Here is a 17,826-nt window from a genome sequence, read left to right on the forward strand (position 1 = left end):
TCTCTCTAAAGCTCCTTCTGAGTTTATAGATTTGTGAGGATTTTCTATTATAATTCTTTTTTTAATGTTGTAATTGTATTAATTTACTCCCAAAGGTAAGTGAGATACTTGTTAGATTTTTTCACTGTTACGTCTCTTTTGTTCTATTAAACCTATCTTTCTATAGATTCTCTTGTTTTCTTTGCAAAGTCTTTTAACAAAAAGACATAGATCTACACCTAGCAGGCCATTGTCCCTAGGCTAGCCTATTTTAGGTTTAAACTTACCATAACTGATAAAAACCCACCGAAAGGAAAAAAGCCTTCATCATTGTGAACATATAAACACGGAAAAACACCTGCACAGCCACAAACTAAAATGCCATTCAAAGAAGGGAAAGAGAGAGTCAATGAGTCATTTTTATTTCTCCCTGAAGGGGCCAATAGAATTCCACTTTCGTAAACAAGATAGCAGCAAGAAATACTGGTCTAAGATTATTCTGCTTGAGTTTTGTTGTTTAGGGTTGTCACTTTCTTCTGTTTCTTCCAGTTTTGTGTGCTTGGATTAAAGGTGTGGGGTTTAGATGTATGTTTTAGGTCTGATCTAATTATTTTTCATACTGTAGAAAATCTGGAAATTCCTAAATCGTATTTAATCTTCTGCCAGTGTTTAGTTCTTCCACTGATTGGTAAAAGGCTGGCTCATAAGAATTGTGGCTAGCATGTGCTATCACATTTACCCATAGAAACAGAAATTTCGAATAAGTCAGTATTGATAACAGGTGAACTGCCGAACACCCCAGGCTTTAACCATTCAGTGCAAGTTCTAGTGACAGGTACATGGGATAGAGGTGAAAACATGATACAAGACATTCCACATACCAACAAAATTCATAGCATCAAGATGCTCCATTGTTGTGGTACATGAAATGGATGGCAGGACGGTTAAAAAATACAGAAGACCTTGGTGGTCTGGACCCAGGCCTGAACCTCCTATCCCGGGTGCTACTGCGTCTGCCCATGGGGGTGGGGGTGGTCCCCTCGGACTTACAAACGGTGCGCCAGTGTTGGAACAGACTAGCTAGGCGAGCGCAGGTGCTGACCCCGTATGCGCCTGAGATCCCGTTGGTTGTTTGTGAGGCACTGCCCCATGGAGGGACCTGGAGCAGGTTGCGATTATGGAATGAGGCCGGGATCTCCACTGTAGGGGATTTATTCTAAAACAATACCTTGCTCCCTTTTAATGATCTTTGGGAGCGGCACGACCTTCCCAGAGATGATTTCCTCCTACATGCTGCTCTGACGGCAGCTATCCAAAAACATTGGCGAGAGGGGATGGTGGAACCCCAGACCATCCTGACCTGTCAATATGTGGTGATGGCGGCTGGTACTATCAAGGCGGTCACTTGCCTCTACAGGCGTATCACACAGGGACTGCGTCGGCCCCTAACAGCACTGCACCGCAAATGGGAGGAGGACCTGGGTGAGGCCATCGATGAGAAACCATGGGGAGAACTTGTGGAAAGGGCCTGGAAGAGCTCTAGGAATGCACACTTCCAGTTGATTCACTTCTATGTTCTTCTCAGGGCGTACCTTACCCGTGGCAAGATTAATGAATACTTTGGGGCCTGGACTGCGTGTCCGAGATGCAATTTAGAGGATGCGGGGTTCCTCCACATGTTCTGGGATTGTCCACATCTGGTAGAGTTCTGGAGGGGGGTGACAACTGGGCTGGAGGCCGTGACGGAGAGAGACATAGCATTGATGCCAGGTTGTTGTTTGCTCACTGGTTCCCCCACAATGCTAGGAATAAAGTTACTAGTAAGTTCATAGATCTGGGGTTGGTGTTGGCTAAAAGGGAACTCACTAGTCATTGGAAAATGAAAAACGGCCCAAGTGTGACACGCTGGCCTAGGGAGATGGTGAAGTGGGCGGATTGCGAGGGGATCTTCTGACTGCAGATGGCCAGCCACGCTGGTAATGAGAGAACGCTGGAGATGGCACGGGCATGGGTGGCATTGTTGGACCTGTTGAAACACCCGACTGGCAACACTGTCGACAACCATGGGGAGATGGACCTTTTAGCAGGGGAATGATCCAGGGATCGCCTTTTTGCCTTGCGGTCGTCTCTGGGCTGGGCTGACATGGTAACCATCCCATCCAATGGTGCCAATAACCAGAGACATGGGACGTAGCACCCCTAACACATGACTGAATTGACCAATGGCCGAGTACTGATGCTTTGACGTATTAGCGACATGCCTGAGGGGTGGGGAGAGAGGGGGTTTGGAGGGAGTTTGGAGGGAGTTGGGAGGGCGGTCATTGGTTGTTACTCGCACAGGGACATCAAGTGGGATATAGGACAGTTAGAGTGCACTAACAAGCCCTACAGGATTCCGAGCAGCGGGCGGGCATTGGCCTAAGGTGTGCATTACCATATTTCCCCAACAGGTGGACTGACAATCGATCCTGAAGGATTATTTCGCACTTTTGTATCCCACTGTGTTGAATCTTGAGACGGACGTCATGCCTTCCGCAGCCCTGTGGGCTGTTTTCACTGTTTTATTGCAAATACATTTTTAAAAATTACAAAAAAATCAGGGTGCCCCATTGTTATGTGTGATGCCTACAGCTAATCTTGGCTTTTAAGCCAGCTGCCTTTTATTGCTGCTTCTTTAGCCTATAGTTACAATTTTAACAGCAAATTTTCAAATCTCACAACACAATCAGATATCTGTCAAAAGGTCTGGTCTGACTTAAAATTGTGAGACATTTCTCATGGGGACACCTGCCAGCTGTGAATTTCCACTCAACAGCAGCATCAACTTAATATAGTCATGAAAAGAGCGCAGAAAAGCAGTGACAAGCATGCTAAAGCTTTAAGTTTCAGGTACCTTAGAATGCAGGGCTAAAAATTATTTTAGTGTAATTCAAAATGTTCAAAGTTTTACAAAGTACTTTGCTGTAGTCAGTGCTGACCACTCTTACAATGTCATAATATTCAGTGAGGAGTAGGTGAGTAATTCCCAACTGTGTCCAGGAATTTGTTCATTAAAACATTTTAACATAGCACTCTTATTTTTTATTCTATTAATAGTCCTGTAAACCAGACATCGTCCTGACGAAGTAAGCGTGAAAGGTAATGAGATGTGAGAGAGGGTAACGAGATGTAAGTGCAATACACAGACTTTCCATGTTTAAAACAGGCGAACATAAGTCCATTGGATACACTGCCAATTGGAAGACAATACATACCTTACATTACTTCTCCTTTAAATTAACTATGTGCTTTATAACAATCACTCATAAAAACAAAATGTTTTGTAAACACTCTGAATAAACACCGTTCTTTTGCCATTTTGGTGATTAAGCAACAGAATAAACACTGATAAGCACTGAATTCAAAATGTTTGGAAAACACTGATAAAACATCACTGAAATCCACAAAACAGATCCACTTAAAACAGGGCAGCCTAAATATACCCTTAAGAATTATAACATTTTTTGACCGTGCTTCCACCACAAATCATTCATTGTACATCAGGTGTTATTACTCACATCAATGGTATCAATTAATCAAATTAAAGGGCAGGAGTAGGCTTTGCTAGAATTGGAACGCATGTCTATGATCTACAGAAAGTTCTCAACGTTGTCCACTTCACTCTCTGAGCCATCACCAGGAAACGATTTGTCTATGACTAATGAGATCAGCTTGACTAATAGGATAAGCAGAATGTCAGCTGAACATAAACTGCTCAGCTTTCTTTTTTACGGAAGAAACTAATTAATGAGGTGTCTGAATAGCACTCCATAGATTGTAAACGACTGTGGATCAACTGCCTAAATAATCAAAGACCATGAGCTTTTGTTCTTAATTTGTTTGTTGCACATGGGTAGTTGGTGTATGTTCATCTGGAAGGAATGAATATGAATACGAGGAGAATCTGTAGGCCAATGGTCTTAAGTAAAGGGAAATTTGACACCCTTGCATTTCACACCTACCTAAAGTGGATCAACCCACAAATGCAGAGGTTTGTCAGGAAGTGCATCTGGGTTGTTAACAAATGTCAAAGCCATTCTCCTCCTTGTCAGAACCTTCAGAGGGCTGCAACAATCCCTTACAGCATGAATAGGAAATAATTACCAAAGAGAATTTGCTGGTGACAAATGTTACAAAAAAATAAAAAGAAGAATGCGGTGGAGTTTGAAAAAATCCATTGAGTCCTGTTCTTGATTTTCAGTGTTTAATTTGTGCTGGTGGTTGCAGGTGAGGAGAACCAGCACTCATTTTGTGGTGGTTGGAATCTCCACTCCCATCCCAAAGGCGAACTTTAAAAAAAGGGTATGATGGTTCCAGGGAGCCCAAGATATTGTCCTGCAGGGGAGTCTGTCAGACACTGCCCATGACTGCAAGAGGATCCAAGCCCCTCTTAAAAGTTAGTCTGGGTTCACCTCCAGTAAAGAGAGCTGAAGAGATGAAACTGTTCTTCACCACGAATGATAAAATGATACAATGTCATGTAATGGTACTTGTTTTCAAATGTAATTGCTGAATTCCCCATTGAACCACAGAGCTTCCTATTTAACTCCCCTGAAAGGTTTTGTAAGTCAAGAGATGCCTACCAAGCTCTGAAATCACATGCCATCCTGACCAGCGAATGAAATAATGCATGCAGTACATCATCAGTTATTGCTTCAATACCAATTACATTGATTGACAGAAAACAATAGGTGCTTCTAAATTGAGCATGCTTTTCTTACCGATCAGCATCATAGGACTGGACATTAGGCGCAAATTCGATCTTAGAAGCCAATATTGTAGTATAATGGTTGAAGCCGAAGAAGTCAAAAGTGCCTTTTATTCTTTGCTTTTCACTTTCAGTAAATTCAGGTAGTCTTAAGAGGTACAAAAGAAAATCAATATCGTAAAAAAGTATCATTTTGATGCAATAGTTAAAGTTAAACACATGCAGTAGGTGGCATTTGTCACAGATTTCAGAACACTGATGACACACAAATCATCTCAAACCAACAAAAAAAATTCGTATAATTTATTATACAATTTATTTTATCATCAAAACATTATTTATAATTCAGGCATGTCTTTACAAAGCATGCAATTACCACACATTCCTATTCCACGCAGCCCTTACCATGCAGATGTCTTTACCACACATGCCTTTGCTACGCATGGTAACTATATATAAGGTAAGTATACCTCCCAAACATAGATAGATAGATAGATAGATAGATAGATAGATAGATAGATAGATAGATAGATAGATAGATAGATAGATAGATATACTGCCCAGTGGCGGTCGCCACTCGGTAGTTATAGTTAGGTCAGCGTTTCCATAGGAAATGCCTTTACAGTTTATAGCTTTGGCAGAGTTTGACAAATCTTCACAAAACGTTCCAAAAGGTTTCTCTTTTGTGCCTAAGTTGTGCATGCATAGTTTCCGGATTATCTGTCAAGCAGGGGGGAGAGAAAAAAGGGTGATCCCAAAATGCAAAATCCCCATGCTTTTCCAAAGATTTCTTTAAGAAGCACTACCTCAAAAACCGCTGAACTGAATTACACCAAATTTGGTAGGAAGCTAGATCTTGGATCACAGATTGTGCCTTTTGGGATTTGGTGTAATACATTCAGTAGTTTTTAAGAAATTAAGGTTTACAAATATTTGTGTATCAGGACAGTTATGTCCGAGGGACTCCCGCAAGAGTCTTGTGGGAGCAAAAATTCAAAAATGGAGCTTTCCAATTGGCCTAGGGAGTTTTTTTTCCCTTAGGGTCAATTCCCTTCATCTGGAGTCTGACTCCTGCGGGAGCGAGCGCTCGGATTGGCTGCCAGCAACTTGAGAATAATGTTGTTAGCAGCCATTACAAGACTTGTGACTTAGCCCCCCTGTCCTGAAGTTTAAAACAATAATAATATAAGGGGCAGGGAAATGATACCCTCTACCCCTAGGCCTGTTGGGGGGGTCCCAGACTTATACTCCCCTGGGGCCAAAATTGAAAACAAAATCATCCATTTTTGCTGCCATCCCGCACAACTTCTGCAGGATAACGGCAAAAACAAAAAACAAAAGAAAATGACGGTCTGTCACTTTAAAACATATTTTGGTGAAGGGGGTGAGTGGGGGGCACCCTCTCTAGATGATTTGGGCCACAGTAACAAGCCTAAGAAAAAGGGAGGGGCATCCATCCCTCCCTACCCAAGCCTTTGTATGCCTTGAAGACTGCATCCGCCAAGGCCGATTGGTGTTAAAAAGGGGCAGGACCGCACAGTCCCCCTCCCTGAGCCTATGTAGACCCCATGGACCCCATCTCATGCGTCTGATTCCTTTTTTTTTTTTTAAAAAGGGAGTAGGGCCATGCGTATCCACTTTTGAGGAGATGGTGGCCCCAGAGAACCCATCCGCAGGCAGATTGATGTAAAAAAAAAATGTTTAAAGGGGGAGGGAGGACTTAGCCTTTGAAGGCCCCGGGGACCCCATTCCCCGAGGACAACATGTACATTAAAAGGAGGGGCACTGCGCTGCCCCCCTCCCTGAGCCCTTAAAGCCCCCAGGAAAGTATTGGTTACCTCCAGGACACAATTATTTCCCTGCCCGTATCAGTGCGTGCCTGGAAACGTGCTTGCACCCACCTGGCTGGAACATTTTTAAATCTCCCGCCAAAATCGGAAGCAAACATGCCTTCCCTACCTGCAGTAGTGTTGGCAGGGAAGGCAAATCTACTCCCAGGTGGTGGGAGATTTAAAACCTGGTGAAATTTATCAGAGGGAAAGGCCCATAAAAAGCGAAACGTGCAGAATTAGATGTGTTAAATACCAAATCTGCATGTTATTCCTCATTTGAAAGTTAAAAAGTCGGATTAGGAGGTTTTTACCATGCGTGGTAAAAACCTTCCTCTGGGATAATAGTATGTAAATATGTGTGATAAATGCCTCACCTATTCTGCCTAACTGTTACAGAGAGCCTGGGAGTATTATGTATATTGTTAACCTCCATGGAGCAATGATTTGAAGAAGAAATTTATGAAAAAATATTTATGCCTTGTGATATTCAGACAGTGATTTTCTGGTACTATACCTCTGAGATGATTTAAGCATCTGCACACAGCTTTGCACTGAGGGCTCAAATGACAAGTCCCTGATTCGCAGTGGGACATATGCACTGCGCAGATGGTAGCTCCATGCACATATGTGTGCAGACCCATAATAAATACACAGAGCCTGGATGTCTACCTCCTGCTCTTGCTGGGCGTCACTCCATTGGCCAACGCCTGCTGGAGAGAGCGCCTTTTGAAATGGAGTCTTCGATTTTGAAACCCTTAAAATGGCTCTTAGAAAGCCCATCCTCGTCATTTCATAGAATCCCATGAGTATTGGGCTGATTTCCATTGTTCTACCCCACACAGAATTACTGTTTTACAGTATGGTTATTGCTCGACTTTTAATTGTCAAGGACTGAAAGAACACCAATGTGTCCTCAAACGATGAGCCAATGAGTGTGATTAAGGAAGAATTTCTGTTCAAATATTAGGTGATGTTCTTACAGGGTAGTCTAACAAAGATTGGGCGCATTATAGAGCCATTTAAACATTTTTTTTTTATTTATTGACAGTGCAAAAGAAACATACTTTCCGATAGGATACATGATGTTCCCCCCCTTGTGTCATCATGCAGATACAATTTAAAGTTAGTACAATTACATTGATTACAACATCAAAGCATTTTGGGTACGTGGACAGATATGGAATGATGGTCAACCCACCATCCATTGTGGGCCGAATGTGCACGCTCCAACATACAGTAAGCTTATAACATTGTGTATCGATCAAGGTACAAACTCTTTGTTACATCCCCTCTTGTCCCCTTTCTGATTCATCCGCTCCTCTGCTCGCTAAGTATATCTGAAATGGGGCCCAGTAACTTGTGGGGCTGCTCTGAGGTGGCAGGAGTTCACTAAATACATATGATTGTACATTGCAGTATGTCATATCTGATTGCCATTCTGCAATTGTCGGAATTGATCCTCTAGCTCATCGCATGCCACTCGGTGCTTAGCACGTAGTAGCTCGTAAAAGCTACTAGCTTCCTGTTTTCTTTGCCAATTTTTCTGTCTTCTCCCAGTAGGGCTAGCATCGGATCCATCTCTATGAGAGAGCCAGTTATAGCACTCAGTCCTAGAAAAACCTTTCCCAAAAAATCGTACACCCCAGAGCAGCTCCAGGCCCCATGCGCAAACCTGGCTACACTCTCATTCCACCTCTGGCCCTCTGCTGTATCACACAGTTCATACCAAAATAACCTTTCTGGAGTGTAATAAACCCGATTTATATATTTGAAGTGTATTAATCGGTGTCTACCATTCAGTGATATTTTCCCTGTTCTGGAGCAGCAGTATCGCCATGCTTCATCATCTATGGTCTTGCCTAGGTCTCTCCGCAACTCCAGTCTCGCTTTAGTCATGCCTGGTCTACGTGCTTCTTGCGTGTGAGCATACAGTGTTGTTATCAATTTAATGAGGCGCTCTTTTTGATCAAATTGTGAGCGCTAGCATATCTGGGGGTTCCTGCAACTTGTCACCCAGTAAATCTCGCTGTGCATGTCTTACCCTTTAACAATGATATTGGGTACGAGCCAAAGGTGGGCGTCTACACCTTGGGCCGTCTCCCAATCCAGATCCGGTTCCAGATCAGACACGTTGAGGCCCCCATATCATATGGCAAGGTGAGGACCTCCCAACAAACCTTTGTGTCGTGTTCTTCTTTGGGTGGATACACAGGAGTCAGATAGGAGGGTTTATATGTACTTCTTTATTAGCTACACTCGTTATCGCTGCTCCGTGTCCCACACCTGGTCTCATCCCCTTACCCTTGCAGTAATTAATTATCTCCCACTCTCCTGACCGGAAGTGGTGTCCGGTTCTCATCCTCTCCCCACCAGTTGGGTACAGGGTCCTAGTGCCCTTGTGCCCAGGTCACGACACCTTGGTTGTTTCCCTGCCCATGCCAGTTTGATCAGTGAGGAGCGTAAGGTAGTTTAAACTGTCCACAGCAGTAGTAGTATAGGAATATTCCTGAACAGGAATAAGAACCTAGGGAGAACAATCCTTTTCATGAGGGCTATCCGCTCCATTAAGGACAGTGGTTATCTTATCCAGCGGTTAACATCCTCCTCTAATTTATGCATTGCCTTCTCATAGTTGTCCGACAAGACAACCGCTGGATCAGAATGAAACCGTATCCCCAAATATCTTACCGAGTACGACATCCACCGAAGAGGGAACCCTAATGTTGAGGGCATCATGGAGGGGGTAAGTGGGAAGATTACAGACTTATACTAGTTGACACTGAGACCCAAGAGGCCCCCAAACCGCACCACTTCTCTGAGCATGGATGAAAGATTTCTCTCCGGGACACGGACATACAACAAGGTCTGCATACAGAGATATAAAGAGATTATACCCAGAGAAACGCAACCCACTATGGTATTCCCTGAGAGCACATGCTAGAAGTTCGTTTACCAGTGCATACAGTAATGGTGATAATGGGCAGCCCTGACGAGTTCCCCTTGGTGACTGCAATTTGGGGCATGATAATAGTACAACCTCCTACCTGTGCTACTGCATTGATGTATAACACCTTGATTAGATGCAGGTAGACATCCCCTACTCCAATTCATCTGAGCACTGCCAGCATGAACTCCCATTCAAAAGAGTTAAAAGCTTTTTCGGCATCCAGGAAAACGGCTGCCGCTCTCACCCCTGGATACACCTGTTGCAACACACCAAACAATGTTCTAAGATAGATAGTTAATTTTAGTGTCAATATTTAATATGGACAATGGCTGATATGAGGAGCATTGATTTGGTTGTTTGCCAGGTTTTATTAGCTTAACAATCAAGGCTTTACGCATTGGCAGGGGCATTTCTCCAGTCTGCACTATTTCCTCAAACAGTATAACAAGGTGCAGTATAAGAAGGTCTTGGTAGGCTTTATAAAAGGCCATCTATGCCCGGTGCCTTCCCAGATTGCATGCTTGCTAGTGCAATGCGTATCTCCCTGGGGTCCAATGGAGCCATCAGAAGCTCTCTCTGTTCCATGATGAGCCAAGTCATTGCTATGTGTTCCAGATAGTCAGTTACTGCATTGCCATTCGGAGGGATACGGGATTGGTATAAGTCAGCATAGTAATGTATCTGCTATTTGATCTGCGTCATACACAGAGTTGCCCACCTCATCCTGGATTTCCAGAATTACCTCTGATTCCCTCTTTGGTCATACAAGTGTAGTCAAAGTGGCACCTGGGTGTTCGCCCTCCCTATACGTTTTCGCACCTGCGTATTTACCCATATGTTTGACTTTGCTATCTGCAACCTCATGATATTCTTCCTGCCCAGCTCGTATTTCGCTTAGGGTTTGTGTTTGTTTATCTTCCGATCTTTGATGTGTCAATTCCAAATCTGCTATTTCCCTTTCTAGAAGCGCTAGTCGACCCCTGATAGATCTGAGCACTACCGCATGTTTAGAGATGACGATACCCCTGATAGATACCTTAAAAGTTTGCCACACAATGGCAAAACTGAAGACCAAACAGACGTTATTAGTAAAAATTTCTGCTATGGTTTGTGCTAATTCGGCCTTAAAAACTGCATCTAGAAGTGTGTATGGGGGAATCTCCAGGTGAAGGGCGTTGCTTTATGAGTGCAGAGCGCCATTTCTAAAACCACTGAGAAGTGATCAGAGTAGGTGCATGTTAGTGGTTCGCATTTGATAACTCTAGATGCCAGACTCCTAGATATTACCAAAGATCTATTTGAGTGTGTACATCGTGTACGTAGAGTAATTGAGTGTACCCCCCATCTGCGGGGGAGTGATGCCTCCATATGTTGATCAATCCTGTGCAGTCTGCAAAGTCAAGTATGGCCTTCGCAGCTGGGGACGTTTCATGGGAGGGGCCCTTGGATCGATCTTGTGCAGGGTCTAACAGGCAATCAAAGCCCCCGCCCCCCGATCTGAGGTAGGTCACAATCCTGATGTAAGCGAGCACTAAGTGGGTGATAAAACTGCAGCTCGTCATAATTTGGGCCATAGACTCCCACCAACAATGCCACCAACCCACCCTTATAGCAGCGGGCTATCACATATCTGACCCTTGGATCTGTGCATACCTGCTGTAACTTTATGCACGCCCTTGTAGACTCTCCCACACTATAAATAGCCAAACTCTGTACAGCAATTCAGTACCCCTCCAATCCCTCCATCTCAAATCTTCCCACTACCCAAACAAGGAATTACTGATTATACAAAGTGTAGTACACATGGGGGGGGTGTTACCCGCTCTCTGGCTTCCTCCCCGGACCCATCCAGTCTCTTAGAACGCTGAATCCAACTTCTCCTACCTAGGAAATCCTCCAGAGCAAGGGAAGACCAGACCAGCGTCTCCCGTGGATGCCAAAGTTCCCAACTTGCCCCAGACCCACATCTTGACCTCATGTATGGCCGTGTGTAGATCAGAACGGTCTTACCGGGATCCTGGGACCAGATCCGAGCCAGAAGGCTTAGGGCCCATCCATAATTTCCGGTGCAACCCTGTGGCCACCTTGTAACAGTTAAAGAAGGGAGGGAGGCAAAGGTCCATTAGAGTCATCTACATTGCACATCACGTCCCATTGCACTCAATTTTGTCCAACCAGTCTCTTTTTGAATCGGTCCTGTTGCATCTCTGGTGATAACTAGAAATTATTGCTTCTCCGTATCCAGTGCATCTTCTTCATCGTTATGGGGGGTTCTGAGGGAGCTCCTCTTGCCACTTGCTCCCCACTTCCGCTTAAGAAATTGGAGCACCAGTTTTAGGTCCGTGAAGAAGTGGGCCTTTCCCTCGGTCAAGACTCTCAATTGTTAGGATACATCATGTACCTTCTCCTAAACAGATTTCATGCAAATTCTAAAAACTTCTTCTTGTCTACTATGGGAAGTAAGTAATCCCTGATCTCCATTTAGCAACCACTGGACCTGTGATTACACCAGCTGTTAAGGTATATGTATATATTAGAAATACATAAAAATGCTGCTACCATTAGATGTCTGTAAAACATAGTTTTATTTGGAGTTTTTTCTCACTGTTCATACCTCATCCATTGCCAAGTTATTTATAAACTGTCCACCCACCTGTAATTGAACTTAAGTACCACTTGAGTGTCTATAGTTCTCACTTCTGTTAGAAAGACAACATTTCAACAAATAAATGCATATAGAAACATAAATTGCAGAAGGGGACCGACCATTGTCAGTCCAACCCCACTCCCAAAAGACATCAAGCAACCCTGGAGGGATATCAGCCTTTTCTGAGCTTTGTTACTGAGGTACAGCCTGAGTCCCTAGGCACAGTCAGCACGTAGGACACAACTGGGCATTCCCACTTATGAGGGAGAGCATACATGTGATGGAAATGCTTCAGCTACTACACAGATTACACAACTCTCTGCAGTAGCTGTGCTACTTTATAGCTACAAACTGAGATCCAGGGAAAAGGCATTTGAAATAGTAGTGACCAGGACCAGAAAAGGTTGTCTTCCCCACTTAGTCTGTGAAACCTTGAAACATAGAATGCACAACTAACAACGATTACCTGACTTTAATTTGACAGTACTTCTTTCATGGATTTTGTAAAGTCCCGCACACTACTGCAAAGCAAATTCAGACCGCTATGTGGTGAGGCGAAGAGGAATTGTATAGATGCAAGAGGCAAGGTGTTTGGCAGAGTCAGGCACGTTCAACGTTCAAGACAGCATCATGTGGGCACAGAATAAAGTGAAGCCTTGGAAGTGGGCAGACACAGTAAAAGCAGTTAGTGACAGCTGGTTGTAGGGCTAGAAGAATAAGTGAGGCATAGAGAGTCCGGATGCAAGTCTGGATTCTGAGTATGAGTGCAGGGGAGGACACTTCCTGTGCAAAACCTGAGTGGGTCACCATCATTCTGTGATGTGGTGAAACTGCATTCCAAAGGGTGGACATGAACAGAACTCTCACCAAACTGTGCTACTTGGCAGAGCAATTTGTAAATAGGTTCTGAGATGTTTGTGTCCGGCATCTGCTGGCTTGTAGGGCCGAAAAACTCTGAATAGGGAACCAGTACTTCCACTTTGGAGTGAATTAGACACAGAAGGTCTCAACGCATTGTGTGAGACTTGTGAATTATGCCGACGACACTCAAATCTTCTTCTCTTTAGAGGGCAATCATTCTATCCCTCTGACTGCTTTCCATAATTGTATGCAAGATACTGCCCACTGGCTTAGAGCAAATTCTCTTCAGTTTAATTCAGGCAAAACTGCACCACCGGGAGGATTCCCCCCCCTTTTCCTGAGAATCTTTGGTCTTCTTTATCTACGCCTACTGTGGTGCCGGCTAAAGCTGTACGCAATCAGGCAGTTATACTCGACGCCACTTTAACTCTGGAGATGCATGTCAATAAGGTTGTAGGGACCTGTTTTTCTCTGATTAAAGCCTTGAAGAAAATGTTTCCACTACTACCAGAGGCGGCCAGAGCACTGGTCACTGGTGGTATCATCCTCAGTAGACTAGTCTATTGCAATGCTCTTTTGTTGGACGCCCCTAAATTTTTGACTGAACGCCTCCAGAGAGTACAGACCATGGCGGCCAAATTGGCATTGATGAAATCACATCGGTCATCAGGTTCGCTGGCTCTTGCTGAGCTTCACTGGTTACCGTTAACGCAGAGGATCCAGTTTAAGTCTCTATGTCTGGTTTTTAAGGCCTTGCACGGACTAGGACCCATACCCCTTCAAGAGATCTTCACGTGGTATATACCCACCAGGTGTCTTCGCTCTACCACTGCCTACTTGGTGAAAGTTCCAAAGGTTCGGAAAGCCAAGTCAGGGGGCAGAGCCTTTAATTTTTCTGCAGCTAAACTCTGGAACAGCCTTCCCCTGGAACTCAGACAGTCTCATGATCTTCCGCAGTTCAGGAGAAGACTTAAGACTTGGCTGTTTCCTAGAGCTTATTAATTTTCTTTATGGTTCTATTTGCTCTATTTCTGGCTCCCCCTAGCTACTGGCCAATGTATCATGTACTGTAGCGCCGAGATGCCCGTTGGGTGATTGTTGCGCTTTATAAATACTCTATACAATACAATTTAGAGTTTAGGGGAGTGGGACCACTTCCATAAATTGGCAGCCCACTACTCACTAAACCTGTAGCTCCACCACTCCATTTAGCATCATGTGCAGCGCGGTGAGTAAATCAGCGGTTTGATGTCTGGCTTCGCCAGCGTAAACTCTGGCTTCTGAGCTGGTGGCCTCTCCAAATGTCTGGCAAGTCATAGTTTTGACATTGAGGGCGAGTCAGACGTCCCTGATTTTCCCTGCCTGGATCCATCATGCAGAGCATATTGGTCATAAGCAGGGAACACGCAGAACTTCCCCAATCCCACAAAGAGGGAGAAAAGTACCTGTGCATCAGGGCCATTTGTTTTTTGTTTACAGAATATAACCTCCTGCTTTGGACTTTGAACATGGCAACCACGTGGCTGCTCCCTCTATAGCACAGAGATCCCACCAGGGGAGGGGAGATCTCTAAATAGGGCTAGCAGTCTCATGCCAGAGAGTATACGATTCAAAGAGTCTTGAAGCACTCTCTTTGAAATGAAACCAGTGTAGGACCTTCAACAGAGGCATGATGCGATTGTGCTGCTTTCAGGCCAGAATAAATTGGGCGGTGTGATGATGGTCTCGTTGGGGTTTATAGTTTCATGGATGTTAGCCAGTGGGGCCCTGTAGATATTGAAGACGTTTATGGTGAGAACCAAGATGCTTGAGAGACAGTTTGAGTGCAGTTGAAGGGGCGGTCTGAAGATGATAGGGCCCACATTTAAGAAGTGTGGTGACAAACCCTGCACTGCTTTACATAGAAGGCATAGTACCTTAAAATGCTTTTGCAGGCAGCGCTAGCCAAAACAATTATTTCAGGAAGGAAAAGTGCGTTGAAACTCCCCCACAAAAATGAAGTGGCTATAACCACTGAAGGCCCATATGGCAACATTTTCTGTTGGGTCTGTAGATGAAGATACCAAGATGATGCCACAAACATCAACTCAGAATTCAAGGAGAGAAAACATTTCACACTCTAACAAGACACCTGCGAAGCTCCAGTAGAATTTAGGTATGCTTGGTTTAGGTGTAAAAGTTGAGGCCCTGCAGCCGGCAAATGTAAGCCCACGGCTAACAGATATTAGAGAATTAGGAGATAAGGCTGAGCCCTGGTTACCACACCAGACAACAGCAGGGCCGGTTGGTGCATGTGGGTTAAAGGGGTGGTGCCCTGCCAATCATCACTCATCGCTCATAGTAACTATCACTCATCGCTTAGACCAATCCTCTCACAGAAGAGGAGAGGAAGAGCAAAAGAATGAAACACTCAAGCAGCCCAGTGAAAAGACTGGCTGCTCAATCAGGCTTGAGTTGTGTGTGTTTTTTGTTACAGGGCATGTATCTCCGCCTGTGCCGAGCGAGGGTCTCACTCGCCCCTGAGGCACAAGTGAGAGTGCTTGCATCATTGAAGAGGTGTGGCCTCTTATGAGTACCAGTGGTTTGATCAGCACTAGGGTGATTTGTTTGTGGCCGTAGGAGTGGCCTCTTGTGAGTACCAGCGGTTTGACCGGCACTAGGGTGATTTGTTTGTGGCCATAGGAGTGGCCAACTCGGTTCCATTGGTTTCTAAGGTCTGGGGAGCAGGACACACAAGCACAGTCAAGGCAGTAGTGGGTGGTGCAGGCTTGTAGGACATTTATGGGCTCCACCCTCCTTTTGCTTTCTCCTCACTGTTGATTGGGCTTTGTGAGGGGCTGAGGAGGAGTCCATAAAGAAGATTGACTCCCCGACGCCTCCCCAGGCCTTCCTAACATCCAATCAGCAATAAGTAGACGCTCGCCAGAAGAAAGAATTAGCAGTACTCGCTTCTTCCGGGAGTGCCTCACATGTGAAGTGCACTTAGAAAGTCACTCTTTCAAACTGTGAGTGATCTCGTCCTGCGTGCAAGGCCTACTGCTGCATGCTAGCTCTTTACACAAAGCTAGTAACGACAGCAGCATGCAGCGTGAACGAGAGTTGAGTTAAGCAGCTTTAACAAGCCTGCCTTCTGACAGAGGATTCAGCTGGCTGGTGGCAGGAAGCAATACCATCAGGCACTGCAGGCTGTCTCTCAGCAGTGCTTGGGCAATTGCACTGTAATCCTTTCAGGCTGGCCTGAGCACAGCACTGCAGCCTCTTCACCCTCCTTCATTCAGGTTAGTATTTAGAGACGGGAGGGCTTGTTTATTTATGTTTCTGTGGTAGCAACTGCCCTCATCCCCTAAAAGCACGTTTAGAACGTTAACTGCACACATGCAAAATCGATGATGTGGTAATTATGCCCTACAACTTTATAATTTCACCAGCCGCCACTAGACAACAGGCCTGAAATTGTAACTGAGTAGAAGCATGGAAAGCCCATGGGGGCATATGTCTCAAGAAACCATTTTGTGAGTCCTTAATAGCGAATTTTAGCGATTCGCTATTGAGGACTCACAAAAGGCAATGTATGTAGGTTTCGCAATAATAATTGCGATTCCTACATATTCCTTAATTGCGAATAGCAAATTGAAATTCGCATTAAGGAATACCTTCCCATTCATTCCTATAGGCCTAGAGGCCCATAGAAATGAATGGAAAGACATTAGCAATTTGCGAGTATCCATTAGGTTCTCGCAAATGGTGAATGCAATTTCAAGGGTGCAAGGGTGTCAAAAGGACACCCTGTTGCATTCCTGAAATATGCATGTGTGCACATGTGGCACACATACATGCCCTAAGGGCATGTATATGCGCCACATGGCACTTTGAAAAATGCAAAAAAGTGATTTTTTCTAGGACATTGCAAATTACCACCAACTTTAAGTTGGTGGTAATTTGCGATTCCTTAAGACCGAATTGCACATTTTGGGTGCTTCCAGAATAGCATTTAAGGAATCGCAATTTGCTGTTCCTTAAATGCATTCGCAAAATAGTGAATCGCAAATTTTGGAATTCCCTATTTTGCGATGGCCTTTTGGGATGATACAGTCCAAAAGGCTTTTTCCCTTTTTGCAAACGGGCAGATTCTGAGAATTTGAACGGGAAAAAGGCTTGATACATATGCCCCATTAAGAATTCCTAGAAGTGACAGAATCGAATATTATGTTGAATGGTATCAAATGCTGCATAAAGGCCCAGAAGGACTAAGGGAATGACAAAGTTGCCCTGGCTCTCTATTGAAAGGTTGTCTAAAGTCGACAGTAGAAGTAACTCTGGGGCATATTAACAAGGCGGCGATATGAAATTATCGCCGCTTTTGCGTCCGTTTTCGGGCGAAAAGCGGCGATAATTTCATCGCCTTATCAGCAAAGACACGCTATCGCGTGTCTTGCTGACTTAGCGCCCGTTTCCAGCACGCCTCCGATCGCATCGCTAATGAGATGCAAAGGAGGCGTGCCTGACAAGACTCCCTTGGGAAAATATCGCAAAGGCAGCTTCGCGATATTAACAAGGGAGGGTAGCGATTTTTAAAATCGTGTTAAGTATGCCTTAACGCAGGAATTTAATGTCTGTTAAATTCCTGACTAAGGCATAATTAACATGGGGGGTGGATTTCGTGGCTAAGACCACAGGCCCTATCATCTAGGATATCGCCGTTTTCCACCATGGAAAACGGCGATATCCCAACTATCTCTGGAATTTTCATCGCCTCGGCAATGCGCGTTGTTAATAACGCGCAAACCGGGCGATAAATTCCAGAGATAGCCGG

At 44.5% G+C, this 17,826-nt stretch overlaps 1 protein-coding gene across 1 annotated transcript in view; it reads right to left on the reverse strand.

Moving 5' to 3' along the window:
* Positions 1-17,826, reverse strand: part of LCT (lactase) — a 241,660-nt gene that overhangs the window by 47,056 nt on the left and 176,778 nt on the right. The window contains exon 14 of the mRNA XM_085647530.1: positions 4,740-4,874. Coding sequence (XP_085503656.1) covers positions 4,740-4,874 — 135 coding nt within the window. The remainder of the gene's footprint in view (positions 1-4,739; positions 4,875-17,826) is intronic.

Source organism: Triturus cristatus, chromosome 3_2, assembly GCF_964204655.1.
Source record: "Triturus cristatus chromosome 3_2, aTriCri1.1, whole genome shotgun sequence".
NCBI classification, from domain to species: Eukaryota; Metazoa; Chordata; class Amphibia; order Caudata; family Salamandridae; genus Triturus; species Triturus cristatus.